The 19,073-nt window shown below is 39.2% G+C and overlaps 2 protein-coding genes across 4 annotated transcripts in view; both read right to left on the bottom strand.

Annotated features, from left to right (window-relative positions):
• Positions 1 to 13,019, bottom strand: part of LOC132981426 (endonuclease V-like) — an 85,881-nt gene extending 72,862 nt beyond the window's left edge. The window contains exons 1-5 of the mRNA XM_061047450.1: positions 12,863 to 13,019; positions 11,714 to 11,885; positions 7,620 to 7,754; positions 6,007 to 6,046; positions 4,939 to 5,051 (exon numbers count right to left, since the gene is read on the bottom strand). Of these exons, the coding sequence (XP_060903433.1) occupies positions 4,939 to 5,051; positions 6,007 to 6,046; positions 7,620 to 7,754; positions 11,714 to 11,885; positions 12,863 to 12,906 (504 nt within the window). The 5' untranslated portion in view covers positions 12,907 to 13,019. The remainder of the gene's footprint in view (positions 1 to 4,938; positions 5,052 to 6,006; positions 6,047 to 7,619; positions 7,755 to 11,713; positions 11,886 to 12,862) is intronic.
• A 1,654-nt stretch (positions 13,020 to 14,673) lies between these two features.
• si:dkey-237i9.1 (SEC14-like protein 1) overlaps positions 14,674 to 19,073 on the bottom strand; it is a 34,703-nt gene continuing 30,303 nt past the window's right edge. For all 3 annotated transcript variants that reach the window (XM_061047446.1, XM_061047449.1, XM_061047447.1), the window contains one exon: positions 14,674 to 17,582. In XM_061047446.1, the coding sequence (XP_060903429.1) occupies positions 17,477 to 17,582 (106 nt within the window). In that variant the 3' untranslated portion in view covers positions 14,674 to 17,476. The remainder of the gene's footprint in view (positions 17,583 to 19,073) is intronic.

The following is a 19,073-nucleotide window of genomic DNA, read 5'->3' as shown; positions in this document are numbered from 1 at the left end:
AGGGTCATGAGGAGGTAGAAAGATACTTGTACACCAAAATGATGTAAGTACGTATGATTTTACAAGTAGAGGTGATGTAAACCATTCTTTAAATACTACCAATGCACCATATTCCCACAGCGGCCATGTTGCCATGGCATCATGCTCATGTTGTTGTCGTGTCTTACTCACTCCAGGTTTAAGTCGTGTTAACATTGAAAACATGAGCAAACATTTCAGAGCTTTCCAATCCATGAGAAAGTTCAAAGACAATGGATACTGAAAAGACAAAAACTGGCCATATTAAAGGATGTTTAATAATCAGGTATACGAAATGAAAGGTGTTTATCAATCTATATATTAACGCTCAACAGAACATGATAAATGTAAGACCTCCAGCGTCTTTGGGTAGCGTACAGTGTTAACAGCATATGATCGCCATAATGAAGTGAACGGTAACATTTATGTAAGCACTGCCAAAGTCATTAGCAAATCAAATTAGAAATGTCCTTGTGCGAAATGTTGTAAAGAAACTAACATTTTATACACTGCGTGGATTAAAGAGTAATGTGAAGGGAGATCTGCACAGTGACCGTTATGTTGTTCATTTAAAGGCATCCCAACTGATGAGAAAGTACACAGACAATGGATCCTGACACTACAGGGACATATCGGTCCACATGTGAGCACATAGAGCAAAATGATTTGAGCTTGAGGTTAAACTTGCAGGATCTATTTCCAGCAACATCCCATGAACTGTGGAGATCTCCCTTCACCCTCCTCTGACATGAAAACAGTTGTTCAGATTTGTGAGGTTGACATTACGTCAACTTGGAGCATAACAATAAGACAGGACAACAACATTTGGGATACCCGCCCTGAAGCGTGACATAAAGGCAACATGGCCGCCGTGAGAATATGGTCTATTCTGTGTAACAGGATGTTGTGGTGTTCTTCATTTAAAGTCTTTCTATGTGATTTTTCACACTTAAATATAATATAAATCAAGTATATCCTCTGAAAATAACTCTGTGAGTCATGACTGTCTACAATGGGTGTAACACCCGAGTCCCACTGTCTGTGATGTTTTCAGAGTTTTCAGAGTCCTATCTTCATTTTGTTTACATCGTCCGCACGGCCGGCTGACTCCTCCCCTCATGTATAAAAGTTGTTTAATTGAGGGACTAGAGAAAAGAAGAATAACATACTGTACTCACTGCTTAACTGTGTTTCTAGATCACGCTCATTTCAGGTAAATTTACATGCAGTGTGAAGATACGAGCATAATAAAGATCGCTAGCATTAGCATGCTAACACAACACCGCAAGTTGTTTTGGTTTCATGCTGGTGCTCAAGAGCGACATCTGCTGGATCAAAAAAATCACATATAAAGCCTTTTAGTGAAAATATAGTAACAGAAATGTCATGAATGTAAAGTCTGAAGTGGGCAGAGTCTCTTTTTTCCCCTTGAAAATTTCTGAGTAATTATTTTAACAGCATTTTTTATCAATTTATGTTGTCTGCTAGGTGGTGCAGTGGTTAGCGCTGTTGCCTCACATCAAGGATCCTGGTTCGAATCCCCCGGACAGACAGGAGCCTCTCTGTGTGGAGTTTGCATGTTCTGCCTGTGCCTGCGCGGGTTCTCTCCTCCGGGTACTCCGGCCTCCCACAGTCCAAAGACATGCTCCTTAGGTTAATGACTCTACATCGCACTAAGGTGTGAATGTGAGTGTGTCTGGTTGTCTGTCTCTATAAGTCAGCCCTGTGATTGGCTGGTGACCAGTCCAGGGTGTAACCCCACCCCTCGCCCAATGACCTGTTCACAGATTACTTCACAGCTAATTTGTCAACCAAGAGCTCCGACGCCAAAGCTGCAGTGGTGACTCAGGGCAAGCCTGTCGACAAATCAGAAGGAGCATCAGAGAGTGACGATTACATGGATAGGGTTAGGAGATCTAAAATTTCATGCACATTAACTGATCCAAAGATAATAGCTTAAAGCCCAAAGATGCAGCATGGGCTTGTAATGCCATTACGTTTGTGCACATAGATAACATGAGCTGAGTGTGACTGATCCTTAGATGTGACCATATTCTGTGAAAACAAAGAGATCAGATTCCTCCCCACAGCAGAGACCAAGCGATACATCCTGACGCCAAAGCAGCTAACACTGATTGAGGGAGATGGATACACTCATACAGAGGATTGAATTAGCATGTTACACGACTACATGAAGACTGTTGGGGATATGAGCTGAGAGTCGTTTGCCCTCTAATGGAGTAAGCAGAGGATCAGATGATTGCTGAAGATATGAAACTTTTCTGTTTGCACGTGTTATTAAAGGAGATACCCATCATGAGTCGTCTACATATCGATATGATCTTCATGAGTTTGCAGAATGATATTTTCCCCAGGTGAGGTCAGTTTAAAGACAGGGTTCATGCCCCCTTTGAAATTATCAGTGGAATTAACCGGACTATAAATCCTGCTTCAGTCATTTCCTGAGGGATTATGAGTTAAAAAGTTAGTCTTATGGGGGCGCCTGATAGCTGAGCGGTAATGTTGCACACCCGTGTACGGCGGGGGGGCTTGTGGTCCTCATTGCAGCGACCCCTGGTTTGGGTCTGACCTCGGCACTATGATGCATGTCATCCCCCCCCCCCCACTCTCCTCTCCCAACATTACCTGTCTCTCTTCAGCTGTTCAATCTAAAAGGGGCAAAATTCCAACCTGCGCCTCCTTTCCTGCATGTCATTCCCAACTCTCTCTCCAGATCTCAGCTCTATCCTATCTAATAAAAGCAAAAAAAAGCCCCAAAATAAATCTTTGGATAAAAAGTGTTTACAGTTCTTTTTGCACAAGTTTGAACCGTTTTTACTTCATCCTTATCTCATTACAGCAGGATGTACATCGTTTATAGCAACTGTGTCTGAATTTGTGATATACTCTGGTACATACACTCTATGTGCATATTTTGTATCCACAGTACACTGATGCTACTAAATAGTAAATGGATTTGAGCTTCTCCAGTCTTCTGACTACTCAAAGTGCTTTTATGCCGCATGTCACACCTACACATTCACACCCATTAGCACAATGATGGAAGTGGTTTCTATGTAGTGAGACCATCTTAAGTAATTAATCCCATTCATACACATTTACACGCCGCCGACGAAGCAACAGGAGCATTTCAGGGTTAAGTGTCACCTCCTTTCAAAATAATGTGCCTTGTGCCAGTGTGAGTGACTCATGTGTTGCATACATTTAAAGGCTTCAAATGTGATTTGTTGATCCAGCAGATGTCGCCCTTGAGCACCAGCATGAAACCAAAACAACTTGCGGTGCATTGTTGTGTTAGCATGCTAATGCTAGCGATCTTTTTTATGCTCGTATCTTCACACTGCATGTAAATTTACCTGAAATGAGCGTGATCTAGAAACACAGTTAATCAGTGAGTACAGTATGTTATTCTTCTTTTCTCTAGTCCCTCAATTAAACAACTTTTATACGTGAGGGGAGGAGTCAGCCGGCTGTCCTGGCGATGTAAACAAACTGAAGATAGGACTCTGAAAACTCTGAAAACATCACAGACAGTGGGACTCGGGTGTTACACCCATTGTAGACAGTCATGACTCACAGAGTTATTTTCAGAGGAGATACTTGATTTATATTATATTTAAGTGTGAAAAATCACATAGAAAGACTTTAAGTAAGCTAGTATACCTCACTTCTGATTCAGAGAAGAGTTTTAAGTTGGGCAACAGAAGTCACCTTGGACAAACTCTGATTTGTTGTCACGGTCAAACAGAATGAAATAAAAAATGTCTGCAGTGTGGGAGTCTTACAAAAGATCAGTGACGTGCAGTTTGGAGGACATGCTCCAGTTTAAGGGGAGGGACTATTGGCAACCATTTAAGTACATCAAATCTATACGTTTTAGTATTTCCCTCTGACAACATCCTATACAGTCCACATATCAGAGAATTTGAAAATCTAATCAGAAACTAAATGATATTAAAGATCCACTTGCAGAAATGGACAGTGTGATGATCTAAACTTGGACCTTTTTACAGTTCAAAGACACAGATACGTGAACTTCTTTTTATTTCTGCAAATCCTCTAAATCTTCTGACCCTGCTGAACGTTAGACACCAGACACCTGTCGTTTGACTTTCAGGTGTTGTTATTCATTTCTAAACTGGTTACTGAGGCCCCAGACTAAAACAAAAGGAGCATTTGCATATTAATAAAATCGAGTTTTTGCAGTCCCCAAGGTGTGCTTTGACCGAAGGTATTTTTCATCAAGCTTGATTTGTATTCAGAAAGTCACTTCAGCATTAGGTATGAAAGGAGGGCCTTGGCTTGCAGAAAAAGTCACACTGTCAAAACAGCACGCACACAAATAGAAGTGGGAGTCTGTTAGTTCAAACCCACTCAAGTTCAAATGTAATTAAGGATTCTGTCCTTTGCTTGTTCCCTCTGACATTTAGTTTCTTCTTTTAAAAGCAGTGAGCAGTAAACACAACAGAAAAGGTGATTACACTTTGGTAACTTCACTTCAATAATTCATCCATGCCTCTTGTCGAGGTCTGCAGCTCTTTCACAGACACTGCATTAGTACACAGCGACAACAAAGACACAACTTATGACTCAGCACATGAAACATTTGAGCAACTTATTTTACAAGGATGTACTCTGTCAGCCGAGTCCCTGACGGACAAAGTTCAAAAAACGACAAATGGGGATCCAATGTAAGTAAATAAATAAATAAATAAATAAGTAAATAAATAAGTAAGTAAATAAATAAATAAATAAATAAATAAATAAATAAATAAGTAAATAAGTAAATAAATAAATAAATACAGGGGCAACAAATTAATGTGCAACATTTCCAAGTGAGGAAAACATAAAAAGTCCAAGTTTGGTCGAATTCTGCTTTGAAATTCTATGATGTCTCACCTGTGACTGATGCGCTTCACTCTTGTCCACACCCTGTACCTGCAACAGGTTCTTGGCCACGCCCACTGAAGGCAGCCCCGACAGCACCCCGAGATGACACGCCAGGCCGAACTCTGCACGGTCCAAACAAAGGACAAAAAACCAAGTCACCACTTTGAAAACATACAATATGTTACAGGGGACACTACAGTGAATTTCAGATGTACATTTAACATCAAGGACATCACGCTGACTGTCTGTAACATATTACCACATTATGGTCGATTGCTGACGCCATCCCAGCTGTACACTGGGTTTCATCCTTTGTTGTTGAGTTTGTTGCTCTAAACATTCTGCACCAATAGCAAAGGTATTGTATGTCTGAGAGTTGTGCAGTCCTTCTCTTTCAGCCGAGGAATGCTTCAAAAATAAACGGTTTGTCTTCAGGCGGGTTTGGAGAGGGTGATTCATGCTTTTATTTCATCTACTTTATACTACTACAACTCGCTTTATGCCTTAGTCAAAAATCTATCACACAACTCTTAAAATGCAGCAGCAAGGATTTAAACATCCAGATCATAACACTCCTGTTTTAGTGCGCCTGAACAGCACCTTTAATAGTTTATTCAAAGATTTTCTTGATTTTCTTTCGATGCACAGAAAAGATTTTCCAAGAGCTATATCACTGACCTTTTTAAAGGTTTGTGATCTGAGTCACAGCTCAGATGCTTAAGCAGAGCCCCTTTATGTAGTTCTGCAGTCTGGGCTCAAGGCAAAAGGTGAATGCACCTTCTCTATAAGGGCATCTGTACTGTGTGTGGAACAAAAGAGAAATATAGGGGACCTCTTGTGCTTCAGATGGAGGTCTATTAGAAGGACCTTAGATGTAGAAAATATCTTTCTATGGACTCCTTCACACAGAAAACACTGCAGCACATGAATCACTTAAAGGGATTTATTGAGGTGCAAACATCATCAAACTGCCTTATTGTTTTTTGTTTCTTTTACTAATGTTGTACAGTTATACTAAAAAAAGTGCTATTCAAATAATGGTGTTGTTATTTCCTGGGTGGGCGGAGCTGGACGTACCTCTGTAGTGAAAGAGGCCGTTCCCATCCACGAACACAACCTGTAGGAAGCACAACACTAATACATCAGGGATTGATTTATCTGTAGCACAAAACAAAGTAAAACATAACTGTTCATCCTTCAAACATCGTAGAAATGTGTTTTTAAAGTCCAGAGAGTTCAAGGCTTGAACTGCTGCTTTTTTGTCCTCACTGAAAGCACTATTCCACAGCAGATAGTTGAATGCATCACAGTTGGAACAGTGCAGGTAATGAATGATTTCAATTTCTTCAGTGGAGCAGGGATAACCTTATTGTTATTTATTCCATCTGTCCGAGTCCTGACAATATTTTCAAATGCCTGCTTATCTCTTTTGTCCCCCTGGCCATACGTCTGTACAACACCTCACGGTTATGGCACACAGGAAAGCACACAGTTGGACTAAATCTTCCTTTTTCCATTTCCCATCTGCACAGCTGTCCCAAGAGTCAGCCTCTAGTTGGACACTTTAATGATAACCTCAATTATTTAAATCACACCTTTAATGTTTGCACTGACTGTTATTTAATGTCTGTTTTTTGATCATTTTATTCTTTTTAAACATTGCTAAAAAAAATTAATTCATCTAGGGGTATTCTTTAAATCTTTTTTTTTTCAGGTTAATATATATGTATGGGAGGGGGGGGCGTCGGTTTGTGGTTAATTTGTAAACAAATGTTTCATGTCATGTCACGTCTTTGTAACCTGCTACTGGATGCTTTGAATTTCCCTCGGGATCAATAAAGTATCTATCTATCTATCTATAATCTATGACCCACAACACTATAGCACACAAGCTGTCAGGCTGAAAGTGTCTGAGCTTCAGTAGGTAAAGTTAGAAACAGGCAAGATGCTCATACTCTTTCCGCTCCAGCACAGCGATGAAATCTTGATGCCAAAGGTGACTCTGCAGATATATCTCAGTATTAAATCAGAAGTGACCGAGAATAATTCATCCCAAAGGTTGCAGGAAAAGGGGAGCATTGACTGCACCTGTCCAGGGTTAAATGTCAGCGCAAGTGAAAATTCAGTGACTGTATGTGAGTGTGTCTGCATGGTGAAAAAGAGAGACAGAGCTGGAGGAAGCGGGGGGGAGACATGTGGGCTGTGACAAGCAGAAGTGAGTGGGTGAGGATGAATATCCTAAGACTTTTTAGGAAAAATTGTGAGAAGGAAAATTAGCTTGTTTTTTTCCCACAGAAGCCAAAATTTAAATCAGCTTTTTTAATGTGTTTGAAGAAATGTGGGGTTAACAGCTTTTCAATAAGTTCAATAAGAGCAGTGAGTTATAGATGTTTTTATGTCCAAACTAAGTATCAAATCACTCAACTTCAGCTCAAAAAGGAACAACCAAACATTCCTGCCTCTTTGTTTCGTTACATCGTGGATTCATATGATGTACAAATTTACATGACCGTAGTTTCCCACTAGAAAATGTTCATATAAGCTGCTAAAAGAAAGAACTTAGAAAGTCTGAGAAAATCCCAACTTGCAGATTTGACATCATATGATGTCGTACTTATTTTCATACTTCTGTAAAAATCTGAAAACATAAGAGACAGATTTTGAATATGAGGCTTATTAAAAAAACGTACCTGAGGAAGGAGTTCAGGCTGGTTCCTCTCCAGCCGCTGCAGAGCCTCCAGGAGGAAGGGGGTTTCTCTGAAGGCCAGGAAGCCAGCTATGTACGGGGCGGTGAGAGTCACCATCTGACTGTCCTCATACAGAAGCTGGGAAAGGAGAGGGGACAGACACACTGCTTATTATTTCTTAATACTCATAGTAGAACTATTTCTGGGAAACAGGATAGCTGGTTGTAAAGCCTCATGAGTCCATCTTCACCTGTCTGTGTTTAAACTTCCTGCTCACTCGCTGTGATTCCCCCCCTTTATTTATCACAGCTCTGGTTCAGACGCATACAGCTGTGGTTCTGAATGGGACAGTCCAGGTTCAGGTTCTGCTTGCTTTGGACGAATGAGTCTTCCTAATGGCACTGAACCTTTGCAAAATTATAACTAACAACCCCCCATCTGGCACACTGCAAAACATCTGTTAGCCCATGTAGATATAAGCACATCAGACAGGTCATTCTGCTTAGGTTACCATGTTTTGTTTATACTCGGGAGAAGTTGTAAAGTCAATGAAATCAGCCGACGGCAGCAATATGCTCTCAGTACTGAAGACCCCATTCTATCATTGTTTCACTAGAGGGACACACACAAATGGTTCAAAATGATCTGAGTAGTCACACAATTTATGTTGTAACTCTGAATGCTGGATGAGAAAAAAAACACCAAATATCTACTGGGCAATAAAATCATCCTGCTAAGTGCCTGTGTTTTTAAAATCTTAAATTGTTGTTTTATTGTTGTGTCACAGCTCCCGCACTTTCTTTATTTATTGAAAACACTATGTTGTTAATCTATACTGTCACTTCATTGTAACTGTTCTTATGACATGTGCTGCTGACCTCTTGGCCAGGTCACCCGTGTGAAAGAGATCCTGATCTCAATGGGTTCTTTATCTGGTTAAATCAAAAAATATATAAAAATTCAGTTGGCAGGCTAGTTACTGAAGTAGTCAGTCAGCATCGAACATCAGTACACATGGTTTGAATTGCACTGATAGTATTCAGCTGTCAGATTTGCTTAAACTGTATCTAATGTATGAAAAGGGAAGCTTTGTTAAGCTGCAGACACCAAGTCATAAGTCCAAATGAAGTGCTGAGTCTTTGATGTAAATTCAACAACTGTTATATTATTAAAAAATATTGTGATTGGAACAACCAAATTCAGCGTAATCAGATTTATTTTTTATTTTAGGAGAAAAATTCAGTTCCCCTCGGTCCCTATTTTTCTCTAAAAAGCACAGTGTAACTTAATGTTAACGATCCTGTGTAGAATCACTGATTTCAGACCATTTTTAGTTGAAGGTTTGAGTTATTGAAACATCTGATGCATTTGCATTTGAACACTGGGTCAAGTCCATGATGGCTGGAGACCAGGATGTTTGAGTGTGATGAGCTCTAGCTTGAAAGGATTTTATTGAAATGTGTACTGAACGATTGATATTTAGTTTGCATAACCCAGGGAGTGAGCACACTGTGCAACAGGATGTCAGTATTAGTTTGTATCAAAAGTGTAGGAGGTAAATTAAAGGCATGCAGGGAGCATAATCCCATTACTGGACAGCACTTCATTAGCCGTGTTGGGTTCATGCATCAATTACATGCAGCGGAAAATGTCATTAAGTATAAAAGAATAAGTAACAAGAAGGATGTGTAATAAGAAAATGTCATCATGCTTGTGAAAGGTTGTATTAAAGAGGTCATGGACATGTTTAAGAAAACTAAAGCTTAAGGTGAATGATACAACCCCCTCCCCTCCGTCTTTTGTCCTCCGGGCAGACGAGGAGGGGGACCATCTGGCTTGTTATCAGCGAACAGTTCAAAAGCCAGCATCAATGGTGGTATGGAGGTGCATTAGTGCACATGGCATGGGGAACCTGCACACATGTGAAAGCACCATTAATGCTGAATGATAATACAGGTTTAGGAGACGACATCTTACCAAACCACATTCTGCACGTATTCAAACTGCATGGCTCTGTCTTGGGGATAATGTAGCCTGCCTTCAGCCCTGACGTTTCATTGAAAGTGTTTGCCAAACTGAACCCTTAACTGTTGAGCATCCTATTAAGAGCAAGAATGGGAAAAACATCCCATTCTCTAAATTATTGTTAAAAGAGAAGGTGCAGAATAGTGGTAAACATGGCCCTGTATAAACTTTTACAGAAATTGTTGCTGTCATCAAATGCAAAATAGGCATTAAATTCTACAAAAAACCATGACATTTTTTGGTTTAAACCTCTGATGTGTTGTCTTTGTGCTATTTCTGATTTAAGATGGGGAATCAATATTTTACCAGTTATCACATTATGTTTCGATTCACCTTTTACACAGTGTTTCTTTTGTAAACAGGTTTGTTCATTAAAGCTGGGCTCTCCTGTGGAATAATAATGTTTCTTTACCCTGCATGAACCTGACTTGAACATTTAAAGGGTGAGAGTCATTACACAACTGAGAGGGGGCAGAGATTAAGTGAAGTCGAACAAAAATAATCAATAACGTTCAAAAGCTCTATAAGGTCGTTTCATAGGTTATTTCTTCTTGTACATTTATTACGGTGTATCGGGGACAAAGTGATCATCTACATTTCTATATGTCTTTACTGTTCCTGTCTTGTTGTACATACATGTATATAGCTTTTTTTTCTCCAATCGAAGAATCTCATCCTGCTGTCTTTAAACAGACAGACTTTGCAGTTAAAATGTAGAAAATGACATTTCAGCAGTGTGCAGTTAGACACATCACCTCACTCTGACCCAGCTGCACACATACAACAACACAATCTACATTAACAATGATGATTTAAATAGAGTCACTCTTCTTCTTATGGTTGAGTTTGTCATGTAGATCAGGGGTGTTTCCAGAGGGGGTTGCATGGGCCCCTTTGAAATCTGATTGGCCACCCCAGGTGCCACCCAAAATCCAAATCTATGATTGGCTATTTGCCTAATCAGAGGTGGGACTCTGGTGGGAAAGTTGTTAACAGACTGCTGATAGTTTTCTTTATGAGTTAATATTTGTTAATGCATTCACTTGTAAATAAATACTTTGCTTTTTCCATGAAAATGTCCAAGGAAAAACTTGCAATAGACTAACATGCTAATAAATGTATTTTTGCAAGCTAGACAAAGGTCTGCGTATCATTTTATAAAGTAGTTCAAATCGTGACTTTTCACACCCATATTTGTTTTTGAATCCCAAAAGAATCAAACTAAGAACATTTATGTGTTGACAAATTGTCTTACTTATCAGTACAGATCATAAGTGGGGATAGAAGGCTAAAGAAATGACCCTCATTTGTGTGGGGTTACCACAAACTTCATGCCACCCCCTACATAAGTCAGTGCCCCTGCAGGTGGGCCTCCCCAGTCAGAAAAGTCTGGACACGCCCCTGATGTAGAGGCATCAGTAATCATTTCAGTCTGTTTCATAACGAGTGAAAAACTTCTCACTGGAGCTTTAAAGATGCTGAAATCGAAATCCTTCTATTAACAATGGGATCAAAATGAAAAGACGGTATCACCAACAGAAAGGAGTCTACAGAGGGACAACCAACTCTGCAGCTCTCCTCGGCTGTTTTTGTTTGCAGCCATAACTTAAATGATTTGTTTAGGTGTCACTGATCTCTGCTTAGTCATAATAGTCTGGAAGTGAAGGGCATTTTAAACCACTAAAATCACTTCAGTGGCTAACAAATCCAGCAGACAGCCTTTGTGTGAGTCATTTGCTGAAGTCTGTTCACAGACAGCCAGCTTTCAGCAGCAATAAAAACAGTATACTTAAAGATATTACGTGTCAACCTTGCTTTCAACAAACCAAATAAAGTAAATAAGGACAAATCCAAAACAGTGATTGCATTTTACAACAGGATATATTGTTGCGTTATTATGGATGTTTATCTGATCTTTCTTGTTTCTGATAAAAGCATGTTTGTTTGTTCACACAAAAAGAACTCTTCTGTTATACAAGTTGTTATGTACTGCTCAACCACCAGAGGGCGACAAAGCGTAGGGATTTCTTTGTCTCTGTGTAACTACTGGGTGTTGAGAAGGAAGAGCTCACCTCCAGGTCAGGGTAGCTGAGCACCACCAGCTGAGCACAGGCGTTGACATCGTCCCCTTTGATGAAGGAGAGGTCGACTCCTCCGATGCGCTCCAGTCCGGAGAAGTCTGGACTCCTCTGCCAGTCCTCGGTATCCTCCTCCACCACCTGCTGCCTGAGACGAGCCTGCTCACTGCACAGAGAACACACTGGAGTCTAGAGAGCAATCACTGGAACAAAGGACTGACACCTAAACACAAACATTAAATCCTGAAACAACTTCTGCAACTGCATTAACCTCTATGGTCTTTTACTTGTTTCAAAAATGGACTAAATCTTTTTCTGTTTAATGATTTACAACTACTGCACAGGTTTGATTGTATTCTTAAGTTTACACTCTAAAAGAACACATATTGCTCAAGTGAAAATCAGTGAATCTGACCAGGATACTTACAGTGGTGGTCTGACAAGGCCTAATGTCAAACTACACACTGGATGTGTTCTCAAAAATATTCCACATATTATAAGGCAATTCATTGTATGACTGCAACGGTTTGTGTCGTCATCATGCATTTGACGACTTTTAAAGACAGGAAGGTAGCATTATATGAGTCTTTGTTTTGTTCAACCAACAACCCTAAACATTGGAGTTGAAGCAGAGAGAATGTTTTGTGTTTTTGTATAAATAATAGTTTCAGTTTTGGCAGGTTTCCTCAGTCTGACATGTATTGATTGACACAGACAAATCGTTATATTTTTTTTTTGAGACCAGCTATTTTTGCACCTCAGTTTGAATGTGGTATTGAAGAGAAAAAAAAATACTTTTTTGTCTGGAATGACACGATCTGTGAACTGAATGAAATCATGCTGAATCATGATTTCCTTACTGGCCTTGTCATAACTAACTCATAAATCATGAGCTGAAGGCAGATAGTTTCAACAACACAGATACAGAGATCGACCTTAAAGTGGTCATATCTTATGAATACATGACGAAGGAAAAAGGGGGTTATTACGTAGCGCTGTAGGCCTTCTTCTTTCTTTTATTACCAATCCTATCATACCAAGCGATTGATAACAAGTAACACCGCTGCAGCCTACTTGTACAACTTCCATAGGTATCAAAGTGGTGGATTGTTTAAAGTATATTCACATGAATGTGGCTCTGACCTCTCCCACTGCTTCACCAGCTCTTCTGCAGGAGCAGCGCACATTTGTAAAGGCTCGTTGAACTTCTTTTAATACGACAAATCAACCTCTGCGGTCCCAGGAACACAGAGCGTATGCCATGGATGAATAAACGTGTTTGTTTTGCTTCCGTGTTCTGACGTCACTATAAGGGCGGAGTTTGTGGCGTTCTGGCGTGCGTATGAGTTTCATACGCAGGTAAATTCTGCCATCTAGTGGATCAAAGTGTAAAACACATAAAAATGTATTTTTTTTTTTACAATTATTCGAACTATTGTTGTTTCACTATTTACATAAATTTTGTAATTATATTTATTTGTCACATTGTTTTGTACATCTTCTTCACATGATATAATATGGTGTGTTATAGTACATGGTATTAAATCAATACATTATATAGAAAGATTATTTATATTTTTCATATAATTTGTGTATTTGATGTGTGTAAAGTCTAACATTCATTTATATTTTCAGTAGTTGTATATCATATTTTTATGTTATGTTTTTATTTGGAATTATATTGTGAGGTGCATGTCTTACAACTTTGTAATTAATACTCTGGCAAAATGGTTTCTTACACCTTTATACAGATACATGTGTCTTTGAATTGAAACTGATTTAATATTGCCTCATATCAGTAGAATAACAGAATGTCTGACCAAATGAATGTCCATATTACACAAGTTCCCCCTGTTGGCAAAGTAATATTGAGGTCATTAAATCCATTACATTTTTTCAGTTTTTCTTTTTAAAGATTTATTTTTGGGCTTTTTCTGCCTTTAATGGAGATACAGTGGATATTGTCGGAAATCAGGGGGAGAGAGTAGGGAATGACATGCAGGAAAGGAGCCACAGGCTCGATTCAAACCTGGGCCGCCCGCTTGGAGGACTACAGCCTCCATACATGAGGCGTGCCCCCATTAAATCAATTTCTAGCACTCAACTACATGTGCATGTAAATGAAAATAATGTTATTATTAGAAGCAGAGAATGACCATTGTAAAAATATATATATTCTATACAAAATCCAAAATGCTGGACCAGTAGCCTGCTCATCTGATATTATTTCAGATCAGATTAATGGTTTTATGTCTTTGTGTGATCTCACAATGTTTTTAGATGTTTTTTTTTTCTTTTTAGATTTACATTCTAGAAAATGATTGTGACGGATATGAATCGGAAGAACTGATAGATACAGAGAGGAAAAGACAAGTTAATTTTGAAGATAAATTTTAGCTCAGTGGGGCAGATTAGGTTTTCATAATATAATTTTAGAAATTGAGGCATGCAGAAAACAAAACGTTTTATGGCATAATTTAGCAATTCTTTAAAAATGTATGATTGTAAATGGACTTGAGCTTGTACATGTATAGTGCTTTTCTATTTTTCTGACTACTCAAAGCGCTTTTACACCTACACATTCACACCCTGATGGCAGAGGTTACCATGAGACCATCAGAATACCTAATTCCAGTCATAAACACTCATACGCCGTCGACAAAGCAGCGGGAGCAGTTCAGGGTTAAGTGTCTTGCCCAAGGACACAGCGGACATGTTGCTGCACGGACTCGACGGACTCTACCAACTGAGCCACAGCCGCTAATTGTAAGTCTACACAGTCATACTTATTTCTGCTGTCTCAATTTGAGAATATGTGGACCATGAAAATCTTTTGTTCTTTTAAGAATTTGTTTTCCAAGTTTGGTACAAGATGCACTTTGACTTAGTACCAAGTTAAAGCAATATTCATCACAGGCAAAACTTTCAAACACATAAAATGACTGTGAGACACGTTTGTATTTTCTCATAATTCAAGTTTAATGTTTTCAAAAAAAAAAGATGTAAAGGCGCAATATTCTTATTAGTCCAAACATGACATTGTTACACAATTCATCACATCAAGGTAAAGTGAAGATATGCAATGATTTCTGCAAAAGGAGAAAAAGACAAATATGTTGAACACTCAAGACAAATAGTTATAGCCCTCATTTGTCAATGAGATCTTGATGAAAAATGGACACAACTGTAAGAGCTAAAGTCAGAGAGGCAGGAGAGACAGTAGAATAAGGGAGGTGTGTGGTGTTTGTATCACTTAATGTAAGCCTACCAAACAATATCACTGAAACTTCTTTTCTCCTATGGCTTCAATCAAGTCCCACTCTGCTTCCTATGATATACGCAGTGAAAACATGTTTCAAAGCAAAACAGCAAACTAGAGTGTAGAAATGACAAAGAGGAGAGAGAGAGAGAGAGACAGAGAGAGACACAAGGGAAGTATAGAGTAGTTCAGTCTGGAACTGATATTTGTTTCAGTTGTTATCATCATCAGTCAAACTATTGAAAAATGGAAACTAAGTCTACTACTAAGCAGGTGAAGTTAAGTTAGTCGTGCTGTTTCTACACATGCTTTAGAAGAGAGCGTAGAGAAGCACACCTGCTGATCGGGGCAAAGGGAGTGTTTACACCATTTATTTATTTTTTACAGGCTGATCTTTTATCCCACTGTTTCCAACATTCACCCTTTTACACCAACATACACACTTCATAGCCCACAATATGAAGAGGTCCTTTTCCCTCAGTAAAGCATTTCATATTATTGCAGTTAATGACATCGTTACCACAAGTTGACCTTTGACCTTTCATTAATATGTATCAAAAACAATCGGCAGGGACAGTATTTTCAGAAGCATGATTCAAGAGAAAAACCTCTCCTTATCCGTTATTTTTGTATTGTCAGCTCCACTCCATAACCACGGTAACAGCATCAGCAACGGCTGAGATTTCTTCTCCTTTACAGGGAGTGAGATCTTAGTTAAGTCATCAACTGAATAAACCGATTCAGGAAAAAGCATGTTTGTGTTGCAAATAGAACTGTTCACTCAGCTTACAATTGCTCATCTATTACAGTGATGACCCTGAATAAAGCAGGAACTCGTCTAAGTGATGCTTACAAAGGCTAAAATGGTATTTATTGACACATGACTCTTAAAATGGCTAAATCTTAAACTTTATATCAGTGAACCCAATCACCAAATGAGCATGCAGTAACACCACACTGCAGCCTCCTGTCAAGTACTCATCTCCAAAACAAAAAGGAAAATAAAAATCAGTAACAAACTCCAACCAACACTAGTACATGTACAGTATCAATATGTGGTCTACTGGTGCAACTTTAAATGATAAGCTGAAGGTAACATTCATCTCTAACGCACACAACTCTAATTCACACTGAAAAAAAAAAGAGTAGAGAATGATGGCAGTCCTTCTCAATAACATCCCAAACCTTCAAATGTAAGGAGTTTCAATGGTTGGGGAGCACTAGCCGATCAGTAGCACATTCACAAATCAGTGACAAGGCATGTCCCTCTCGACTTGATTTTGTGTCGAGTTCCTTTAATAATGCAGACGCTGCACAGAGAGCTGGCTAACTGTGGTCATTCCGAGGAAAATAAACATGTCCAGGAGAAAAGCTGGCTAGTTTTTTTTTTTTTTTGTTCCTCTCCTGACACAATGAAAACCTGGACAAAAAAGTGATCAAGTTGTTGCCACAAAGTTTAGCAGTTTACTGGCTCAGTTTGCCTTTCTGTCTGTACACATCTTTAAAGTTCATCTGCAATCAGCACCCATGATCCTCCACACACATGTTTCATGATAAATAGAAATATTTTACACATTGAAAAAAAAAAAATCAAACTCATGTTATTGCTTCAGGCAGATTGCTTCACTAAGAGTCAGACCCAAGTCAAATGTTCAGATGATTTCATGATATGAAAAAAAAGCCCTTGTGAGATGTATGAAAGGGGGTTTGCCAAGTGAGCAACAAAAAGAAAGTCATACAACTCTCTCAGCTGCAGAAAAATAACTGATTATGAATGTTATTTTTACAGCATCTGCATTGCCATTATTTCGTAAACTCCACCTGCTCCCTAACTCCATGAAGAAGTAAATAGATGCAGGTGTTATTCTACATAGGTTAAGAGTTCACCCACCCACACACACTTTAAACAAGTCACCAGACTGAACAAACCCCTCTGGTATGTTTGTATGTAACAGCACGTCCAGTTTTCATCCATGAACAAGGTATAAGTTGTCTCAGTACTGTAAAAGCAGGTGTACATGTTAATGCATATTTGTAACAGCGCCTCCAGTGTCTTTATCTGGTCCTGTAGGTTCTAGGGTGAGGATATTGCTTCTTTCTGCTTCCAGTGCCACAGAAGCACCGCAATTCACCTCCTGACCGTTAACTTTTCCACCCTGTACAGGACATGACGTAAGCAAACATTCTACTAAATTCAAAATGCTGCCCGGCAGAGATGCCAGGCACAAAAAATATATGACCTTTGTGCAAAAAATCAGCCCTTAAAACTGTACACACAGTCTCATTTGTTTTTTTGCCTCAGATTTATTCTTTGTCTTCTGTTTGTGCAAGCATGCTTCAGTTCCATAAAGACTGTCTGTGCAAAAAGGAACAGAGTCCAAAGACGATGATGAGGAAGGGAAGAAGGAGAGTTGGCTTCGGTGTTGATTTTAAGGGCTGACGGGGGGTAGGGGGTTTGGGAGGGGGATGTAGAGACTGAAGTTCTCAACTTCCTGTTTCTACCTGGAGATCATAGAGCTGGACTGCGATTGGCTGGAGGAGGTGGTGGCAGCGCTGAGCTGAGAAAAGCCGCTGTGGCTGGATTCCAGGCTGGTCATGGAACCCCTGAGGTCAGAGACAGAGATCCACAGAACATGTCAGCACTCACAAATTCAACATTCTGCACTTCATTTCAAATGATTCACTATCCTAAAACAGAGCAACCACAGTCTGCCAGTGACTAACTGGATGCATTCTGCGTGCACTACTCGTGCTTAGGATGCAGAACCATGCAGCCAGATCAGAGCTACAGCTGGGAGGTTGATTCACTCTGTGTGACACACAATGCTACCCGCCCTGCCACAGGCTGCAAAAACCAACAATGCTTTAGGTAACAAAATGATTCACAGAATTATAAATTATTTTCTTGTTTTAGTTAGGGGAAAAGATTTCTAGTTAGTTCAGGGTGTTTTGTTGAAGGCAGAGCACATCCTCTGTCTCACATGCAAAACCAAAAAAAAAAAAAAGAGTCTTTGCTTGTTTAAAGGTTTGGCAGCCTGTGGCAAAGCATGAAGTACTTTCTATTAGGTTTGATCTTTTTTACATGGATTTGAAACAAGGGTCTTGATGTGTTCTAATGATTCAAGTACTCCCTGAATTGCATGTCTGCATTCAAATATTAGTCTTTTTATAATGAAACAATTTTGAGCTTTCAAGAATGCATTATGTGGGAAATCACTTCTAAATGTTATTCAACAGAACAGTTTTTCTTCAAACAGTGTGATTGGACTAATCAGCTTCAAACAGCTGTTTAATGATGTTAAACATGTTACAAAGTAGACCTTTATTTTGGTACCTGGTTCTACAAAGGTAGGCTCAACAAAGACCTGACATGTAAAAAACTTTAAACCACAAAAAAAGAACAATATACATATTCTGGCAATCTTGACTCTATGTGTGTGCACCGATCATAATAATTTAATATCCCTAAACTTTTTCATTTTCGGGCATTTAAGGAATCAAATGGACTGGTTTGTAAAACTTGTATTTAGAGCTGCAGCTCACAACTATCCTATTTTACTTTTTTTTTGGTTGAATGGTAAATTAATTAGTCTACTACATTTGAAAATGTATTGCACTAATACCATCTCTCTCTCCCTCCCTCTCTCTCCCTCTCGTTTTTCTATTATGATTGCTAGGTATGTGTTTATATATTGCTGAGCAGGTGCATTTTGTGGCAAAAAGGGGTTTCCTCAGTTCCATCTTAGTTCAGTTAAATGTTTGGAAACATCAAGATTTCAATCATATGTCAACCACTCGCATTAATGATCATAAATACTGCTAGAATGAGTTAAAACTGATGACCTCAAATCTGTTGGAATGACTCGGTATACAGTATGCAGAGGCAAAGTGAGATTCAGTTAGTTGGTAATACAAATGAATGACAGAAAAAAATAAACACAAATGCCAGACAAAATCTCTTAGTATGTTACACCTGTTGGTGTATGTTGTGCATGTGCTCCCCCTGACAAACAGTGACTGAGTGCTGACCCATTGACCCGTTCTAAGATTTCTAATGTTGTTAATCATGCAAGCAGGGTGACTGAAGCCAGCAAG

This window comes from Labrus mixtus, chromosome 2 (assembly GCF_963584025.1).
Source record: "Labrus mixtus chromosome 2, fLabMix1.1, whole genome shotgun sequence".
NCBI classification, from domain to species: domain Eukaryota; kingdom Metazoa; phylum Chordata; class Actinopteri; order Labriformes; family Labridae; genus Labrus; species Labrus mixtus.
The sequence above is the reverse complement of the archived record's forward strand: the minus strand, read 5'-3'. Positions and strand labels throughout refer to the sequence as shown.